A 20,848-nucleotide genomic window follows, 5' to 3' on the forward strand; every position below is an offset into this window, starting at 1 on the left:
ATTTAATCCAATTTCTTTTTTAATTCATTCTTCCTTCAAACATTCATGAAGAGCCCATTTTTTTTGTCCTTTTTAAAAGAGATTTTATTTATTTCTTTTGAGCGAGAGCGCCAGAGAGGGCGCCCGTGCCAGCAGGGGGAGGGGCAGAGGGATAAGGTGAATCTCACCAAGACTACACGCTGAGTGAGGAGAGGAAGCAGGGGCTCCATCCCAAGGCCCTGAGACCATGATCTGAGCTGAAATCAAGAGGGGAGGCTTAACGGGCAGAGCCACCCAGGCACGCAAGACTATTATACCCTAAGAGATTGATAATTTATTATTTGACTGTGCTGGAGATCAGAAGTCCCACAGGGTTCTAAAATCAAGGTGTCAGCAGAGCTGGGTTCCTTTGTGGACATTTGGAGAGGACACATTTCCACACCTATTCTGCTTCTAGAGTCTGTGCAAATTCTTTGGCTAGGGTCCCCTTTCTCCATCTTCAAAGCCAACAATGTCTCTGACCACCGTGGTAGGGGTGGTGAGTTTTCTGGGCTTTATGTTCGTAGACTCAAGGTATGTAACTTTAATCACATCTACAAAGTCGCTTTTGCCACGAAAAGCAACACATTCACTGGTTCCAGCATTAGAACATAGATTTCTTTCTTTCTTTCTTTTTTTAAGATTTTTAAAATTTGACAGAGAAAGATCACAAGTAGGCAGAGAGAGAGGAGGAAGCAGGCTCCCTGCTGAGCAGAGATCCTGGTGTGGGACTCCATCCCAGGACCCTGAGATCATGACATGAGCGGAAGGCAGAGGTTTAACCCACTGAGCCACCCAGGCGGCCCTAGAACACGAATTTTTTTAGGGGCCTTTATTCTGTCCCCAAATCCTTAAATTTACGAGCCCCAAAGCTACTGACCACGGCCAAATTTCTTAAAAACCTTTTTCCTCCCCCACCCATTTCCAAAGCTGCAACCCCTTTTGCCTGTCCTTCCTCACTCAATACTACCCCGGTCCGTCCCCCCTCCCTTCCTCCCCCCGCCAAACTGCATCCCAGGCCCTGCTCTGAGCTGCCCCCTTTATCCCCGCGCCCTCTGCCTCCTGGGCCTGGGAATGGGGGTGGGGACGCGGGAGCAGGAGCGCCCTCTGCGGGCGGGAGTGGCGCGCACCTACTTTAGGCGACCTCTGCCTCCGTCCCCCCTGCCCCACTGATGGCCAGGCCCACGGGTCCCCCCACTTCTGTCTCCTCCTAGACCTCGTCCATCGCAGAGCCACTGGCTGTGACGACCTCGCCACGCGGCGAGGATCCCAGGTGCTCTCCATGCCCGAGCCCGAGCCCGAACCCGAGCCCACGCCCACCCTTCCGAACCCTGGAAGGGCTTTCCCGCCGCCACCCCCATCCCCCTCCTCCTCCCGCCTCCGCCTCGCCCCCTTCCGCCTGCGCCTCCCCGCGGGCAGACCTCTCCATCCCCGCCCCGCGCCGTCGCCCAGGTGCAGGGCGCTCGCGGGAGGCCGGCCGGCGAGGGACGCGGGGACCTGGCGCCGGAGTGAGTGCGGGGCGCGGGCCGGCGACGAGGTTGCGGCGTGGGTGGCCGGCGTTCTCTCCGGAGGTACTGAATTGCTGCGGGTAGCGGCAGGCCTGGAGCTCCTCCCTAGCCCCCGGGACTCCGAGGGGGAGCTGGGCGAGCAGCAGGCCCGGGGCAAGTGGGCCTCGCTCCGGTCTCGAGAAGGCAGGGCCCTCCGCCCCCTGCTCTCTGCTCCGCAGCCCTTACCTCACCGTCCCCAGCTCTCGGAGAGTCCCAGTTAGCAGAGCATGCGGCACCTCCACTAAATGCGCATTAATGAGTCAGCCTGGGCCGCGCGTTACTGCACATGGAAATGATGAAACGCTCGTGATAAAATATCAAGTGAAAACCTCGAGATTTAAGAGGGCCTTAATAGAGTACTTCCAGAATGTTATGCGTGTAGTTTGTATTCCTGTAAATACCCAGAAGAGGCTGGTGAGAAATACTTCGTATTGTGAACAGTGATGTTACATAATACCAACCTTAACTTGGACTGCCTTAACAAAATACCATAGACCGGTGACCTAAACAACAAATTCATTTCCTAACACTTCTGGAGACTGGGAAATCCAAGAGCAAGTGCCAGGAAGCTGGGTTTGGAGCCTTTTCTCTTGGCTTGGCGGTGGCAGCCATCTCAAGGGAGACAAACTAAGCTCTCTAGTGTCTCTTCCTCTTCTTTTCCTTCTTTTTAAAAGATTTTATTTATTTATTTATTTATTTAGAGAGAAAGAGTGTGGGAGTGGGGGCAGAGGGAGAGAATGTCAAGCAAACTCCAGGCTGAGCATGGAGCCCAACTTGGAGCTCTATCTCATGACCCTGAGATCAGGACTCCAGGTGAAATGAAGAGTTGGTTGCCCAGCCCACTGAGCCACCCAGGTGCCCCACTCTGTGTCTCTTCTTACAAGGGCACTGATCCCATGGTGGGAGACCTGCCTTCATGACCTCATCTAACCCTGCTCACCTCCCAAAGACCCTATCAAACAAATACCATTACCCTGGGGGTTGGGCTTCAACATAAGAATTTAGGAGGAAATTGAAAACCTACAGTCAGTATCAGTACCTTCTAGGTGGTATGTCAGAGTGGTTAAGAATTTGGGCTGTGGAGCCAGGCTGCCTGAATTTGAATCCCAGCTGCTCTGGTTACCAGTGTTTGCCCTTAGGCAAATCACTTCCCTCACTAGGCCTCAGCCTCCCCACCTGAGCCATCACTATGTGCCAGGCTCTGTTCCAAGTATCCACCAGGAACTAATTCCTTATTCCTCATAACAGTTTTTTTTTTTTTTTAAGATTTTACTTATTTATTCGACAGAGAAAGAGATCACAAGTAGGCAGAGAGGCAGGCAGAGAGAGAGGGGGAAGCCAGCTTCCCACTGAGCAGAGAGCCCGATGTAGGGCTCCATCCCAGGACCCTGAGACCATGACCTGAGCTGAAGGCAGAGGCTTAACCACTGAGCCACCCAGGCGCCCCCTCATAATAGTTCATTATCATCATCATCACCCATCAACATCCCCTTGGTACCAAGGAAAGAACTTTACATTTAATTTGCATTAAATCCCCACAAATACCAAAGAGATTATAGTCCCACAATTTTTACAGATGAAGAAGACAGGGTTCAGGCACATGAAGTGGACTAGTCACAGTCAGTCTACTAATAATTGACAGACACAGGATTCAAACTGGTTCTTCTTGAAACAAGGCCTCTTAATAATTCCCATAATCTTTTGTCTCTGTGAACCCAGATCAAAGAACCAACCATTTCCTTAAGTTACTGTGACCAAACGAATTCGGAGTTGCTAGCTCCTTGGTGAGTCACAGATAAACCAGGTGGAGTTGTCCCACAAAGTAAACTTTATTTGCAGCAAATAATGAGATCACAGGAAATAGCTTTCAAAGCTGGATGAAAGAGAGACAGACAGACAGGGAGGTGGGGATGGGTTCCTTTTGTTTAGGGTTAGGATGAATATTTAGATAGGGAGGTCTTGTCATCATGTGTAGAGGCGCGCATAAGGTCCCACATGTACATTAAGGAAACACGCCTATACATTGTTTGTTATGTAAATGAGGCTGAGGCCCTTCCTTGGGTGGAGATTTTAGTATTATAATGAGGTAAAGGTCATTGCCAGGCATTCCGAAGGTTACTACCCCCTATCTGAGCGGAAGTGAGTCACCGGTTTAGTTCAAACAGTCTGGGTGGTCTGAGAGGTGTTGTCAAGGCCCTTGCCAGTCACCTGAGGGTGGTTTCAGGTTTCATTTGCCTTACCTACGACCCAACAATCACACTACTAGGTATATACCCTAAAGATACAAATGTAGTGATGTGCACCCCAATGTTTATAGCAGCAATGTCCACAACAGCCAAACTATGGAAAGAGCCTAGATATCCATCAACAGATGAATGAATAAAGAAGATGTAGTGTGTATCTGCAATGGAATACTACGCAGCCATCAAAAAGCCAAAATCTTGCCATTTTCAATGATGTGGATGGAACCAGAGGGTATTATGCTAAGTGAAATAAGTCAATCAGAGAAAGACAATTATCATATGATCTCTCTGATATCAGGAATTTGAGAGGCGGGGGCGGGGGGGGTAGGGAAGGAAAAAATGAAACAAGATGGGATCCGGAGGGAGACAAACCATAAGAGACTCTTAATCTCAGGAAACAAACTGAGGGTTGCTGGCGGGGTGGGGGGGGTGAGGGGGTAAGGATAGGGTGGTTGGATGATGGACATTGGGGAGGGTAAGTGCTATGGTGAGTGCTGTGAAATGTGTAAGACTGATGATTCACAGACCTGCACCCCTGAAGTAAATAATACACTATATGTTAATTTTTTTAAAAAATGGTACTCCGGAAAGAAGAGATCTAGCTGGTGACATTATCACATGAGGGACCTTTCAAGGCTGGATAATTGAAGGGACAGATCATTACCGCTGGGTGGCTTCCTGTGGCCAGGAAAATAAGAATCACTTCATAGTACTAATAAAGTTTATTGAGCACTTTTACTATGTGCCAGGCATTGTGCTAAGCGCTTTATAAATTTACCTTCCTTAATCCTGGTGACAACCATAATCCATTTTACAGATGGAGAAGTAGAGGCTTCAAAACTCTTCATAGAATACCTAAGTCCGGGGCACCTGGGTGGCTCAGTGGGTTAAAGCCTCTGCCTTCGGCTCAGGTCATGATCCCAGGGTCCTGGGATCGAGCCCCGCATCAGGCTCTCTGCTTGGCAGGGAGCCTGCTTCCCTTCCTCCCTCTCTGCCTGCCTCTCTGCCTACTTGTGATCTCTGTCTGTCAAATAAATAAATAAAATCTTAAAAAAAAAAATACCTAAGTCCACCCCAGTGAGTCCAGTGGTGGAGACAAGACTAAAATCCAAGTCTGTTCCCCTTCAAAGCTCGCATTCTTAACCCCTGTGGATATGCTGCCTGGCAAGAATTATGTCTATAAAGAGAACTATGCCATTTAAAAATCAATATGTCCTTGGCAATATTTAGTGCCCACCATTAATGTTATAACTGAGTTCCAAGGGTATCACACCATTTTATTTTATATTTTGAAAGATTTTATTTATTTATTTGCCAGAGAGAGACATAGCGAGAGAGAGAGAAAGAGGGAGGGAGGGAGAGAGAGAGAGAGAGAGAACAAGCAGGAGGAGTGGCAGAGAGAGAAGCAGGCTTCCCACTGAGCAGTGGGACTCCCCAGTGCGGGACTCAATTCCAGGACCCAGGGATCATGACCTGAGCCAAAGGCAGATGCCTGATGACTGAGCCACCTAGGTGCCCCTGTTGCCCCATTTTAAAGAATCTAAAAGAACATGGATCCATGAAAATAGATACTGGAAATAGAACAGTTTTACTCAACGGTATCCATCTTGATTCCCTTCTCCCGTTTTAAGATACCTGAGGCACTTTAAGCAGAGAAGGGTGTCAGCAATATTTGCCAATTTTTAGTGGGGGATATGTGATCTGCTCCTTCAAAAGACATCTGTGTATTGGGTTTCAGGGCAAGGTGCTATTTTCAGAATCCAGGTAGAATCTAACACAGTAAAACAATGCCAAGGGAAAAGGAAGGAAAACAAAAACCTAAAGGAACACCCCTGCCCATCGTTCCAATTCTTTGGAAGTTCCTGAAAACGTATGAAAAGCTCTGTGCCCAGACGCAGACATCTGTGTGTCCAGCCATCAGACAGGACTTGAAAACCAGCATCAACAACGAACAGGTTCTTCGGAAAGTGAGTGTGTGGCCTTCTTTGCTTACTCCTCTGGGAAGTGAATGGACTAGGGTTTTGCCCCATGAACACGGGCCCTCAGTCATTACTCTGTTCCTGCCTGCCTGCCTGTCTGAAGTCCAAAGCCTGCTCCTGGCACTGGTGCTCTGCTCAGCATTTCTGCCTCCCTGCTTCTACCTTGAATCTACCCACCCCAGTCCTCTGAGCAGCACTGCCCTTTCTTATACCACACCTGGAGTGGCCAACCAGCCCCTCCCACTCTACCTCTGAAAAGTCCCGCACAGAAGACCACTTTGGGCATCTGGCAGGACATCCATGCCCAGCACTCCCACCCCACCACGGGATCCCTCCAAGGGAATGTTTGCTTCCCTCGACAGTGGTGTCCCTGTCATCAGGCCAGACCCCCGCAACTCACCTATCCTTCCCCTCTCACTTGGAGCGAGATCAGCAAACACATAATTCTAACCCCCAAAGTACAGGATTTCAGAACAAAAAAATCAGGTGTCATATCTTTTCTGAGATTGACTCTAGGGGTCGATTGGGAGGGGGAAAGAAGAGAGGCCAGCTCTGAAATGAAATGGTCTATTTTGGGAAGGGGTGCCTGCTAGTCCAGAAGCGGGGGGAGTGGGCAGTGCTCGAACTCAAGGACAGACTGGCCTGCTCTCCAGCTTTCCTGTGGCCAGCCCAGAAAGACAGTCCGTATTGTAATAATCAAACACCTACTGGTGTCCTAAAATGCTGAGCGCTAACCAAGAGAATAAGTTAAAGTAATTAGAGATGGGTGCTGAAAAAGAATCATTATTCTAAGGAGAATTTGACCCAGATCCATCCTACCCATATTTTTCCTGAAGTTTTTTGGGGGATGGGAGGGTGATTACATTGTACCCCACATAAAAAGAACCTCTGAAAGTCCTCCCTAACCACCATCCCTTTTTGCCAAACTTCCACTTCCCAAGGGAGCTGCCACCTCCCTCTCCCCATTCACCCCTTTGGACAGGAGACTTTCTCTCCTAGTCTCCTGTCCCCTCTGCCCTCCTAGGTCTTTCTAATTCCTTCTCTTGTAGTTATTGCTTCTCTGGACTCCCCCCATACATCTCCATGCTCATCCCAGGGCAAGAACTTCTCAGAGCCATCTTTTTGTGATAAAATAATTACAACTTTATTTTTTTCTATTGTACATCTTATAATTAGCCTCTACTAAATGATAAGAGTTCATCATAAACCTTGTTCAAATTTGTAGTCCCTTCAGCAAACATTTTAAATTAAATGTTTCAAATTTGTAGACCCTTTCTAAACATTTTAAATTAAAATCACTATCAGAAATGCAAATAACATCAGGACCCGATGTATAAATACTGGTGTGAATCATAAGACCATATGGGCTGTTTATGTTGGGGGGGGGGCCACTCTGGTTGGGTCTCCATTTTGATATTGAGCATCACTAAAGTAAGAGTCTCATGAGATAATTATTTTTTTACTGCATAGGATCGCTCAGATAATTTCTCTTCTGTTCTATTTCATTAAAGAAAGAGAGAAAAAAGCTGGTTACAACCTACTCAATTGATTTCTGACCCAATAATGAGTAGAAACCTGATGGAAAAATCTGTGCCCTGTAAGATTGCTTTTGCATATGGCAAGAAATTCATAAGTTTGTATTGAATTACCAACCAGTGCACGTGTGACCCAAAGCTAATTGCCTTTTCCAAATGTTCTGATACTGTCTGATGACAGCACTCTTTCTCTATGCATGGACATCTCTTTATGATTCCCACCTGTACTTTTTTTTCTGACACTCCAGTTTATGCTTGTAAGACCTGAAGACTCCCCAACAAGCGTCCTACCCATTTCCTTAGAACCTTTGCTCATGACAATTCGAGATGAGTGTTATATGCTGGGGAAAGAGATCTGTATCTGGAGCCTTCAACTGAGCAACCCAGAGATTGCCAGACTGGTGAGTCATGCGTTTTAGAAGTATTCCTTTAATTAAACTTAAAATTGAATATAAGCATAATAGTACGTATTCCAGCTATAGTTCATTTGGTTGTTGACTGATATGCTCTAAGCTTTTCTTTTAAAAAAAAACAATGTATCTTTTAATGAAACATTTCAAAGTTATGTAAAAGTACAAAAACACAGGGGCGCCTGGGTGGCTCAGTGGGTTAAAGCCTCTGCCTTCAGCTCAGGTCATGATCTCAGGATCCTGGGATCGAGCCCCACATCGGGCTTTCTGTTCTGCGGGGAGCCTGCTTCCCCTCTCTCTCTGCCTGCCTCTCTGCCTACTTGTGATCTCTTTCTCTCTCTGTTCAAATAAATCAATAAAATCTTTTTTAAAAAGTACAAAAAAACAGGTAAAACTATAATGTTTGGTTATCAAACATTTGATAACCAAACATTATAGTTTTACCTGTTTTTTACTTTATAAAATGCAACATACAGTATGCATTCTTTTGTGTTTCTCTTTGCCTGTACAACATTGTGTTTTTATGAGTCATCATATTTTACTTTTGTATAGCTATAGTTGATGCATTTTCATTGCTATATAGTTTTTTTTAAAGATTTTATTTATTTATTTGAGAGAGGGAGAGAGAGCACAAGCGGAGGAGGGAGAGGGACAAGAAGGCTCTGCATTGAGCATGGAACCTGATGTATGGTTCCATCCCATGACCCTGAGATCATGACCTGAGCTGAAATCAAGAGTGAGACGCTTAACTGACTGAGCCCAGTTAAGGTGCCAGGTGCCCCTATATCTTTTTCTACTATATGAATATACCATAATTTCTTTATCCTACAATTCAACAACAACAAAAAACAAACAACCTCATTTTAAAATGGGTAAAGGACTTAAGTAAACATTCTCCAAAGAAGGGATACAAATAAATCATAAACACACAAAAGATGTTCAACATTAATCTTTAGGGAAATGCAAATCAAAACTGCAATAAGATACTACTTCATGTCAACTAGTATGGCATGAGGTAGTATCTCATATAGTAGTATGGCTACTACTATAAAAAAAATAGAACATAATGTGTTGACAGGACATGGACAGCACAGGAAAACCTGTGCACTGTTGGTGGGAATGTAAATTGGTGTAGCCACTATGGAAAACAGGATTGAAGTTCCTTAAAAAATTAAAAATGGAATTACCATATGATTCAGCAATTCCCACTTCTGGACATCTACCCCAAAGAATTGAAAGCTAGATCTCAAAAAGATATTTGTACACTGATCTTCATGGTAGCATTATTCCCAATAGCCAAAGGTAGAAACAATCCAAATGTCCATTAACAGATGAGTAGAAAACAAAATGTTGGATATACATACAATAGAATATTATTCAGCCTTTAACAGGAAGGAAGTTGTGACATAGGCTACATGTAGGAACCTTGAGGAACTTATGCTAAGTAAGATAAGTCAGTCACAAAAGGACAAATACTATATCATTGTATTATAGGAAGTACCTAGAGTAGTTAAGACTCATAGAGAAAGAAAATAAAATGGCGGTTGCCAGACGTTGTGGGGGAGGGGAGAATGGGAGTTATTTTTTAATGGGTACAGAGTCTGAGTTTTACAAGATGAAAAAAGTTCTGGAGATGGATGGTGTTGAGGGTTGTACAACAACAGTGAATGTCTTTAATGCCACTGAACTGTACCCCAAAAATGGTTAAGATGGTAAATTTTATCTGTGTATTTGACCACAATTCAAAATAAATTTTTAAAAAGGTATCTTTAATGCATAGCCAGAATTTATAGTTGTTTTTATTGAAAGTGTCAGTCCAGGGACCCAGTCCATTTAAGCAGGCCATAGTATGCTGTCCGTGCATATCAACAGTGATCCTTAGCAGTTCTTTAAAATGTAGCCCTCTTGGTCACCTGGAGGCCGTTGAGGAATTTTGTGGTCAATGGATGTGGTCTTGCGCACACAGGCCTAGTGCCCCAGGAGTGACACTGCAAACCACTGGTTAAGACCGTCGGGACCTGGGTCGAGAGCCTGTTTTGCACAGACCAGTGTTACCATAGACAATGACGTCCCACACTGCCTCCTCTGTCAGAAACACAGCTTGCGAAATCCAGCCCAGCACTTAGGCTAGGTGTTTTCTCATAAAAGAGACCTCAAACGCCAGCTCTGTAGTTAAGGCTGCAAGGGCTCTTATATTCTCAGCCAAACTATAATTTGGAACCCTATCTCTGACCAACATGTCATTGCCTCAGGAAACCCTAAATCCTTCCGACCCCACCAAAGCCTCTTTTAGGTTTAAATTCTAAACTGAAGAAATCCTTAGGTTGTGGTGATTCTCACTGCTAAAAGGTGGCCTTTGTGATTTGTAGCTTTAAATACCTCCCTCTGTCAGGTAGGGATTTAGTTGTCACTGGGATCCTTTGTTACCACACAAAATGTCCTTGCCATAGGCCCCTCTGTTCAGGAGACTGAGAGACCTTGACATGGTTCCAAATGTTCATGTGTTGCCCCCAGTCCCGTGGCTTCACCATGAGAAACACCTTGTTGCTAAATTTCCATGGTCTAGCTCTTTTTTTTTTTAAGATTTTATTTTAGAGAGATTGAGAGAGAGTTTGAGCACGGGAAGGGACAGAGAGAGGAGGAGAGAAGCAGACTCCCTGCTGAGCACGGAGTTCGACATGGGGCTCCATCCCAGGACCCTGAGACCATGGCCCCGAGACCATGACGTGAGCTAAAATCAAGAGTCCAACACTTGGGACGCCTGGGTGGCTCAGTTGGTTGGACGACTGCCTTTGGCTCAGGTCATGATCCTGGAGTCACGGGATCGAGTCCCGCATCGGGCTCCCAGCTCCACGGGGAGTCTGCTTCTCTCTCTGACCTTCTCCTCGCTCATGCTCTCTCTCTCAAATAAATAAATAAAATCTTTAAAAAAAAAAAAAAGAGTCCAACACTTAACCAACTAGGCCACCCAGGCGCCCCTGTGTGGTGTAATTTTGAGGAGACCTCTAAATCCTAATACCAGTAACAATGAATACTTAGGAGGTAATCTGACTATTATAATTTTTGCCTAGTTATACAAAGGTTGGCATGGCGGCACTTCCCTATTGAAAGGACACAACCCTAGGAGGACAAATCTGTGGGTTAGAATATCAACATCTGTATTAGTCTGCTGGGACTACCATAACCACAGGTTGCACGGCTTAAACAACAGAAACTCATTTCCTCATAGTTATGAAGGCCTGGAAGTCTGAGCTCAAGGTGTCAGCAGGGTTGGTGACTTCTGAGGCCGCTCTTCTTGGCTTGCAAATGGCCGCCTTTCCCCTGTATTTTCATGTCTTCCCCCTGTACATATCTGTGTCCAGATTTCCTTCTTATAAGAAAGCCAGTCCTACTGGGTTAGGACCCACCCTGAAGACCTTATTTTAACTTAGGTAGCTCTTTGAAGACCCTGTTTCCAAATACAGTCACATTCTGAGGTTAGGACTTCAATGTATGAATGAGGGGGGACACAATTCAGCCCCCAATGACAGAGAAAGATGAGCTGCAGTATATCTCATCTCATCACAAGGCTTGGTGTTTCCCATTTAATTCTTCACATTGCCTTTTAAAGGGCAGTTATTTTATTTTCATGCCATTTTCTCCTTGGGGGAATTAGAAAGTTGTCCTAAAGGCGAACTGTTGAGGTAATGAACATAATGGGCTTTTGGGTTACATGAAAACACAGAGCACATTGTCTCCCTTGCGTGAGCACGGTTTCACCTCGCGTTCCTAGGCTTCGCTTCTGGAGTTGAAGGGGAGTGCCGCCTGCCCCTTTACCAGCCTGGAGCTCACTGACTGCAGGATGGATCTGTGGTCTCTCCAGAGACTCGGGAGGGCTCTGCCACGCAGCCATCTGCGCTCTCTCGTCCTCGATTACAGCAGGTGAGGCTGGAATGCAGGCTTCCTTCAGGGCTCTGCCGCTGTTTGGCTGAGGGAGGCAAAGGCAGGGAGGGCAGTGGCCTGGTTCCTTGTGCCTCATCTGGTCATCGCTGGAAGCGGATACTCCAAAACCTCCTTAGAGCTAATGTTCCTGAGTACATGTCAGGGTTCTCAAAAAGAGGCTTTATTCATTCATTTTTCCTTTCTTCTTCCCTCTCTCCTTCCCACCCCTCCTTCCTCCTTCCTTACTTTCCTTTTATTCATTTATTCTGTCAACAAATATTTGTCGACGGCCTGTTTGTGCAAGACACTGTGCTCTTCACTAAGGAAGATACAAATACATATAAGGCAATGGCCCTGAGCAAGGAAGCCCTTGGGATAGTAGAGAGGACTATGTGGAACGTGCTCTAGGTTACATGTAATACAAGGTAGAAAGCCTTGGTGTCAGGGTGCCTGGGTGGCTCAGTGGGTTGAGCCTCTGCCTTCAGCTCAGGTCATGATCTCAGGGTTCTGGGATAGAGCTCCGTGTCGGGCTCTCTGCTCAGCTGGGAGCCTGCTTCCCCCCTCTCTCTCTGCCTGCCTCTCTGCCTACTTGTGATCTCTGTCTGTCAAATAAATAAAATAAAATCTTTAAAAAAAAAAAAAAAGAAAGCCTTGGTGTCACAAAAAATGTCCATATAGATTTTAGTGGTGGTTTAGATAAGGGGAACCATAACCCCATTCAGGACAGGCCATTATTCACCAGGAGTGGAGGTGGGAGGAAAGGTGTGGGGTTAGGGAAGAAAAGAGCCCAGTCTTGTGAGGGGAGGGTCAGGGGGTAATAATAATAATAATAATAATACCAGCAAATTGTTATCGAGTGCTAACTGGGTGCCAAGCACAGTGCACAGTTTATGTCATTGACTCTCCCAACAGCAGAGGGATATGTACCATTACGTATGAACGTAGGATATATAATGACAGGTATGTACCATTTCTCTCCCTTGACTCTGTACAGATGAGGAAAGACTCAGGGGGATTAACTGGCTTGTTCAAGGCCATACAGCTATTAGGGATGGAGGCTGGATGTGAATCCAGCTGCCTCAATCTGAGCCCACTTCTGATCTGTGATACTAGACTGCTGGGGGGTCTTATAGTGTGCCATCCATAAATAATTTCAATTTGCTTATGTGATGTGGGATTAGGGATTAGGGCCCTGGTGGAGACAAGTCTATCCACAAAAGCTGAGGAGAGGGACTATCTCTGGAGTTTCTCCATGTTTCTGAGACGCTTGGGGGAGCCTCAGTCAGGGTTTCCTAACACAGGACAGCAGAAGGCCAGTGTCCTCAGGACACCCAGTAGTGACTGAGGATCAGCCTGGGAGTCTCCCAGCTTCCCACACTGCACTGGGCAGAACCAGCCCCCCTGCTGAGACCCTTCTGGACTCCAGCTCCTGCGCTGGACTCAGAGACCTGCACTGGCAGGAAGACAGAAGGGAGAAAAAAGGAATCCCCAATGTTAGGAAAAAACTTATTTTAATCACCTGGGAGGGGCAGGGAAAGAGGAAAGGGTGGAAGGAGAGGGAGAGAGTCTCCAGCAGACTTCATGCTGAGCCCAGAGCCCAGTGCGGGGCTCCATCTCAGGACCCTGAGATCATGACCTGAGCTGAAGGCAGAGGCCTAACCCACTGAGCCACCCAGCGCCCCAACACAGCTTATTTTCATTGTCAGTTGAAATCTGGCTATTCCTGAGACACCGTGAGTATCAGGGTTGGGTGGTTGGGAATCACCACTGAGACCTCAGCACTGGTAAAACTGTAGGTTCTTGGCCTCTGGGGACTTCCCTCCGGTTTTCTCTGGAAGGCTCTGCAGCCCACCAGGTAGGATTCCCTTCTTTCTCATATGCAGCTGCCTCCCCACACCCACCACAGTAGCTGCCTTCTGTAACTACTTGTTGGTTGAACTAGTAAATTGAAGAAGTCATTTCTGTTAATACGATGCACCTCATTTGAAAGTTCAGACATTGACATTCCAAATGTGCGGAAGATGTCCCTCTACCTTATTGTTGCTCAGTTTCCTGACCTAATGCCTGTACCCAGAGGCTGCGTGGGCGTGATGCCCATGACTGCTCTTCACAAAGTTGAAGGACTAGGTGAGAAGGTGAGGGGCAAGACAGGGCCAGGAAGGAGGGCCAAGAGATTGAATTTTCCCAGACTCTGCTCTCTCCTTACACAGCCTCCTGCTGCTGGGGTCTTCCCAGACCCCTTCATCCCTGCCAGCTAGGCAATCTCTCCTGTCTTCCAGGTCCAGATCTCTCTCTCTATCTGCTCCCTTGAATGGGTACTTCAAACCGTGCCCTGCTCCCTTCCCCTGGGAAACAGATTCTGGGTTCCCCTTCCTCCACATGCAGGCTACCCCAGCCCCCAGTCACCCAGCTCACCCCCTTAGCCCCGGCCGTGGAAACCCAAAGTAAAGATCCCGTAAGATCTGTTCCGCCGTAGGGAGTCCCTTAAAATGAATTATCCAACAGGTGACATAGATTTTATAAAAGTCACTTATTTGTTGCCATCATTTCTTTCTAGATTTGGAAAGGAAGAACTTGAGAGTCTTTTCTCAGGCCTGGAGAACAACCAGAGGCTTCAAGCCCTCAGTCTGCGCTACTGTGGTCTGGGGCCACAGAGCGGACCCTGGCTGGGTACCATCATATGCCAGACCGCCATCAGGTGAGACGCTCCCCCTGCTCACCTCCCACCTTCTGTCTTCAGTTACCTAACCAGCTTGGTTACGAAATCCGCTAACCCACCAATTCCTCCCAGCTTCTTCTCACTTTGTTTATAGCCTTCTTTTTCTACCCTCCAGTTATTTTTGTTTTCTTTTTCTTAATAAGAGAAAGATCCTTTAGTTACACTTGAGAATCAAGGGTATTGTGCTACAGGCATGTTTTGGGCCCTATGACATGGTCCCTAGGTCTGTTTTTTACAATGTGGTCTATTATGATTATTTACTATTTTATAACCAGGTCTAGTATTTTATGAGGTGAAGACCTCAAAGCCACATTTGCAGAGGTAAAAATAACATCAAATGACCAGTGTATTTCACCCCTCCCCAGTGAGCTGCACCTCGACGGCAATTTCTTACAATGTTCTGGAGCTCTGGCTCTCCTCAGACCCATTGCAGAGTATGCAGAGATGCAGGGGAGAAAGCAGCCAGCCACAGCCCCACCAGACCCTGGGAGTCCCCCTCATCAGCTGCAGGGTGAGTGCTGGGGACCTGGACCCTCCACTCTTTGGGCCTACCTAAAAGAAGGAAACTGCTTTGCAATTAAAAGTGACCTTCCTAGGGGCACCTGGGTGGCTCAGTGGATTAAAGCCTCTGCCTTTGGCTCAGGTCATGATCCCAGGGTCCTGGGATCAAGTCCCGCATTGGGCTCTCTGCTTAGCAGGGAGTCTGCTTCCTTTCCTCTCTCTCTGCCTGCCTCTCTGTCTACTTGTAATCTCTGTCAAATCAATAAATAAAATCTTTAAAAAAAAAAAAAAAAGTAACCTTCCTAGTGGTCAGTGGAAATTCTTTTTCCTGAGTCTGAATGAGAGCAGAATAATGGGCCCCCAGCAATGTCTTTGTCCTAATCCTCAGAACTGGTGATTATGTTACCTCACGTGGCAAAAGGGACTGTGCAGATATGATAACATTAAGGGCCTTGAGACAGGAGTTTATCCTGGATTCTCTGGGTGGGTCCAGTGTCATCACAGCGTCTTTGCGAAGAGACTTTTGCAAGAGATGTGACCGTGGAAGGAAAGGTTGGAGTGATGGGAGGAAGGGGCCAGCAGCCAGCCAAGGAATATAGGTGGCCTTGAGGAGCTGGAAAGGGCAGGGCAAGGAATCCTTCCCCAGAGCCACTAAAAGACACACAGTCCACCAAGGCCTTGATTGTGAGACCCATGTTGGACTTGGGACCTCCAGATCTGTAAGGTCATAGACTTATACTGTTTTAAGCCATTAAGTTTACAGTCATTTGTTCTAGCTGCGGTGGGGAACTCGTACGGCATGTTACTCACAACTCTTCAGTTCGGAGTGAGAACCACCCAGGCAGAATTCAAGGTAAACAGGGGCTTATTGGCTCACATAACTGAGATGTCCACAGCTGTCTTCAGAGACAGCTGAACTGAGGGGCTCATATGATGTCATCAGGAGACCCCAAGTTTGCTGCTTTTGACTCAGCCTCCCTTCCAAGTGTGGGCCTTCTATCCCAGTGTGGTCAGCCTTTCTCCAGGCAGGAAAGAGCAGTTGACACATCTGCCAGCTGTCCCAGGGCTCTAACATCATGACTTATTATCAGCCAGAAAGTGTGAGCCTCTGTCTTCCAGTGACTGTGGGTCAGATCCCCGGGGGAGGCTCTTGCTGGCCCTCCCTGGGTCACATACATACCTTGGACCAGTCCCTACAGCACAGGATGTGCTAAGGTATAATTAACCAGGACTGATCACATAGCCACCAGGGGGGAGAGGGGGAGCATACTGGTGGGCAGCCAAACCAGAACCCTGTGATTTGCCAGGGAGCAAAGTGGTGGTCCATCCAAGAAGCAGGCCGATGAGGAGGACAGATACAGGACAGACAAGAACAACAGGTGCTTACTCCCTTATAGAAGCCTGATCATTTCTTTTAATAGATCCCTAATACACATGTTCATGACCCATTTGAAAGCTGACTACTTTGAATCATCGTTAACAGAAACTATAGCAAGTGGCTAACAGCACAGACTTAGAATCAGGTCTGTGTTCAAATCCTACCCCAGCTGTGCATTAGTTTGGGCAAATTATCAAACTGATCTAACTTTAGCTTCTTCAGCTACAAATAAACATAACTACCTCAGAGTGTTCAGTGAGGAGGAAGTGGTGTAATGTGATGCAGTTAGCATGAAGCCTGGCATGTAGTAAGTACTTGAGGGACACTAATTATAATCGTTACTGTCATCATTATTATCATAACAACCTTTTTCCGGGAGAGTAAACTTGAGGCATGTTGGTGAACACAGTCGCTCTACTTGCTGGAAAAAAATGAAAATAAAGAGCTCAATGCTAATGTGCAGCATGGGGACCACTGTTAAATATATTGTATTGTATATTTGGAAGTTGCATTAGGGTGCCTGGCTGGCTCAGTCGGTGGAGCGTGCGACTCTTAATCTCAGGGGTTGTAAGTTTGAGCCCTACGTTGGGTGGAGGGATTACTTAAAAAATAAAATCTTAAAAAGAACAAGTTGCCAAGAGAGTAGATCTTAAAAAGTCCATCACAAGAAACAAAATTTGTGACCAAGTGTTGTGATAGGCGTTAACTAACCATGGTGAACATTTCACAATATATACAAATATCAAGTCATTATGTCATACACCTGAAAATAATAGAATGTTACATGCTAATTTTATCTCAGTTTAAAAAAGGATTCACTGACTTGCACTATTAAAAGAGCTGAAGTCAAGGCTGCTTTGTGGAAGTGAGTACAAAGAACTTATAACTATGAGAGATTCATAAATACAATAGTTATCTTCCTTTTAGGAACTTTCCTGGTATCAGAATTCTATAGGTTATTTGTTGAATTTGACATTTCAGTCAACCCAATAAATATACAAAAGGAAGCTGGAAAACAATGTTTGCTATCCAAATACGACTTTCCCTCTGCTATTTTTACAAGACTGGCACCAGGGTCCTATTTATGAGGTCCTGTTTTGTAATTTCAGGACTGAAATAACCAAGTAAATCTGTGTCTTTTAAGAAAAATAATTGAATGTGTGTGCACACACACATACTCCCTCTCTCAAATAAATCTTTTTTTAAAAAAAGAAAAGAAAAGAAAAAGAATTGGCAATATAAAAGCACTGTCTCAAGGGGTTGGTATGGGGCAGGCAGGCCCAGGTGTGAGGTGTGGGATTGGAAAGGCAAAGAAGGGACAGGGTGTGGGGAGGAAACGTTCAGGTCTCCTAGTCTGGTTGTTCTGTCTAGTGGGGTTCTGCCCAAAGTAGCATGAAGGCTTGATTTGAAGGGTTCTGGATTTGTTTTCCCAGAGAGCCAAGCAAGCGAGAGGCAGAGCTGACCTCCGGGAGTGCCTGCCCTGTCATCCTTCACCACAGCCCGGAACAGGGGCTGGGCCCTGTGGTCAGTGGTCAGCTCGCAGAACCTCTGTGAAGTTCTCTCATTATTCATTCGCTCGAACCTTGATTTTTAGGGAGGTCAGCTGGTACATTTTAGCTCTTCTGCATCCTCTTGGGTAACTGTATTAGTCTGCGCTGGCTGCCGTAACAAAATAACACGGGCTGGGCGGCTTAAACAGATTCATTTTTCGCAGTTTTGGGAGCCCCAAGCGCCAGATTAGAGTGCCTGCGGGGTCTGTACCTGGTGAGAGCTCTCTCCCTGACCTGCAGAGGGCGCCCTCATGCTGTGTCTTCACGTGGCATTTCCCAGGTGTGTCAGCAGAGGGCGAGCGAGGCAGAGCTTTCTAGCGACTCTCCAGTTAGAACACTAACCCTATCTGATCAGGGTCCTACTCTTATGACCTCATTTAACCTTCATGACTTCCTTGGGGGCCCCATCTCTAACTACGGCCACACTGGGGACCCAACATCGTAATATTTGGGGATTACAAACACGTAGTCCATACCAGTAACGTCTATACCTGCCCAGAGTAAAAGTACTTCGTATTTCGGAGCTGGATGGATAGACCTCTGCTCAGGCACATTTCGTTTTCCCATCTTGATTTCACTTCTTAGCCAGGGGGAGAGTCATAAATGAAAAAAGAAGCACAGGAGGCAAAATAATAATAATAATAATGGAATATTTCCAGCCCTCTTCTGGTCACAGGAACAGCCCCTCCACCCCCAAAATGTGACTCTTGAGCCGAGGAACTTGACCTGCCATCCACACCAATCTGTGCTCAGCCTGCCCGACCCCAGGACCGAGCCTGGTCCCTGTCCTTTGCAGCTCTTGTCATGAAGCAGGGGTACTAGAGACTGAATATTGTGTCCCGCCCCCAATTCATATGTTGAAGTTCTAATCCCCAAGGTGATGGTTTAGGAGGCGGGGCCTTCGGAAGTCATTAGGTGATGAGGGCAGAGCCCTTTTGAACAGGATTAGTGCTCTCATAAAAGAGAGCCCAGAGAGCTCCCTCACCCTTTCTGCCATGTGATGTTATGACAGGAAGATGGCCAGTTGTGAATCAGGAAGAGGTTCTCACTGCACTCCAGATCCTCTGGCGTCTGGATCTCGAACTTCCCTAGAGCTGTGAGGAATGAATGAATGTTGTTCAGAAGCCACCTGGCCTATGGTATTCTGTTCTAGCAGCCCAAACGCACTAAGACACAGAGTATGTGCAAACCGAGGCGGGGGGGGGGGGGATGTGTTCGAGGATGTGTGGATTGTTTTAAAGAAATGTCCAGATTCTGAACTTTCATAAGGACCCAGTACTCCTGGTTAATATCCCGGATCACAGTCATTCTACTTTGCAAAAGAAAGGGATGCTTCTTTTCACATGCAGTATCAGAGCAGACATTGTCTTCCCTTGGGTGCAAAAATGGAGACAATTCAAAATATTAGTGGAAGTATTAAAGAAAAGGAATGACTCTGATAACTCATAACTTAGCTATCATGGGGCTTCCGATTTTTGGTTTTAAGAAAATTGAAAGAGGGTTTAATTGAGTTATCAACTGACAGATCCTTCTAAATTATTTTTATTTTGATCCACCACTGTGTGATTTTAAAAAAATTTTTTTTAAGATTTTATTTATCCATTTGACAGACAGAGATCACAAGTAGGCAGAGAGGCAGGCAGAGAGAGGGGGAAGCAGGCTTCCCACTGAGCAGAGATCCCAACTGGGGGCTTGATCCCAGGACCCTGAGATCATGACCTGAGCTGAAGGTAGAGGCTTAACCCACTGAGCCACCCAGGTACCCCACCACAATGTGATTTTTTAGCCTATCACACAGGAGTTCAAAGAATGTAATCATACCGCTGTGATAAAACTCTTTCTAGGATTACCCAGTTAAATTTGAATTTTAGATGATTATTATAAGTACGTTTCATGCAGTGTTTGGGATATACTTAACTAATTATTCTTTGTTTACTTGACATTTAAATTCAACTTGATGTCCTGTATGTGTGGGGGACAAGGCGGGTTAAGTTTGACAACCCTATTCTATCCCCATCTGTATGACAAGATTTCTCAGCACTCAGAACGGTAACAGAGGAGAGCACTCGAGGCAGAAGGAACAGCCACACCAAGGACCCAAGGGCTATCCACAAGCAGCAGCAGGATACCGGGGCACTAATAAGGATAAGGGCTCTAGGGCTTGTTAGCAACAAAGGAGCAGGAGTTAGGACTTATTTAGGGTTGAGAAGGACCCCTCGATCTGTGTAGCAAACAGACTGGATGGGGGTGGTAGGCAGGGAGGCCCATTCGGAGGCTCTTGTCATCCAGTGGGAGGTGATGGTGGGAAGTGAGGGGGTTTACCCAAGTGGCAGAGGAAGTCAAGTTCCACATCTGTCCCATTTCCTGATGCTTGGGATGTGAGGCACATGAGAAAGGAAAGAAAAGGAAAGGTCTAGAATGACTCTAGAATAACATACTCAGATTTTTTAAAAATATGCCAAAAATGTGTCTGCTACATTCTTACAAATCTGAAAGATCTGGAGCCACTTTTTATAGAGGGCAGCTGTGGAATGAATAGCAGTTACATGAGGCCTTTAGGACGAGCTTGGGGCCTACTCGGTTGAATGTTCTCCTTAAGCCTTTGAAGAGAGAGCAACATGAAAAAGACAGGACTGAACCGAAGCAAAGGGGATTTGACAATCGGTCAGTCGGATGATCCTCTTACGAGAAACATCTCTGTCCCAAGTGTACATAAACTGAAGGAAATAATCAATAGTGAAGTGCGTAAAAACCCATTCATACAACTTTGAACAGGTACCCCACCCCCCATCTTTTTCTTTTCCACACAGCCAAACAGAGCAGCAGTTCAGCTTTGAACCAGATTACAGAGTTGCCTGGAACTCTAACACAGAAAACTACTTCAGGGAAGGAGAGGAGGAAAAAAGGTATGTGGTTGTTGATTCAACTATCCCTTCATCTTCCTTCATCTGTAAATCCCTTCCACCTTTCATGGGCTGTTAGTTCTTGCTACTATAGTAACTAACCCAAACAGAGAAATTCCTGTGGAGAGAAAGAAGACCCGGTGT

The 20,848-nt window shown here is 46.2% G+C and overlaps 1 protein-coding gene across 2 annotated transcripts in view; it reads left to right on the plus strand.

Annotated features, from left to right (window-relative positions):
• Nucleotides 1-1,470: 1,470 nt before the first annotated feature.
• LOC116864621 (ribonuclease inhibitor-like) overlaps nucleotides 1,471-20,848 on the plus strand; it is a 44,944-nt gene continuing 25,566 nt past the window's right edge. Inside the window, exons 1-7 of one of the 2 annotated variants that reach the window (XM_032852372.1) lie at nucleotides 1,471-1,526; nucleotides 5,547-5,775; nucleotides 7,571-7,723; nucleotides 11,505-11,653; nucleotides 14,211-14,351; nucleotides 14,738-14,883; nucleotides 20,612-20,707. In XM_032852372.1, coding sequence (XP_032708263.1) covers nucleotides 5,596-5,775; nucleotides 7,571-7,723; nucleotides 11,505-11,653; nucleotides 14,211-14,351; nucleotides 14,738-14,883; nucleotides 20,612-20,707 — 865 coding nt within the window. In that variant the 5' untranslated portion in view covers nucleotides 1,471-1,526; nucleotides 5,547-5,595. Of the gene's footprint in view, nucleotides 1,527-5,342; nucleotides 5,776-7,570; nucleotides 7,724-11,504; nucleotides 11,654-14,210; nucleotides 14,352-14,737; nucleotides 14,884-20,611; nucleotides 20,708-20,848 lie in introns of those variants that run through there. The other variant, XM_032852374.1, reaches the window with a different exon arrangement.

The sequence above is a fragment of the Lontra canadensis genome, unplaced genomic scaffold, assembly GCF_010015895.1.
Source record: "Lontra canadensis isolate GAN:19392208 unplaced genomic scaffold, GSC_riverotter_1.0 scaffold6, whole genome shotgun sequence".
Classification (NCBI taxonomy): Eukaryota; Metazoa; Chordata; class Mammalia; order Carnivora; family Mustelidae; genus Lontra; species Lontra canadensis.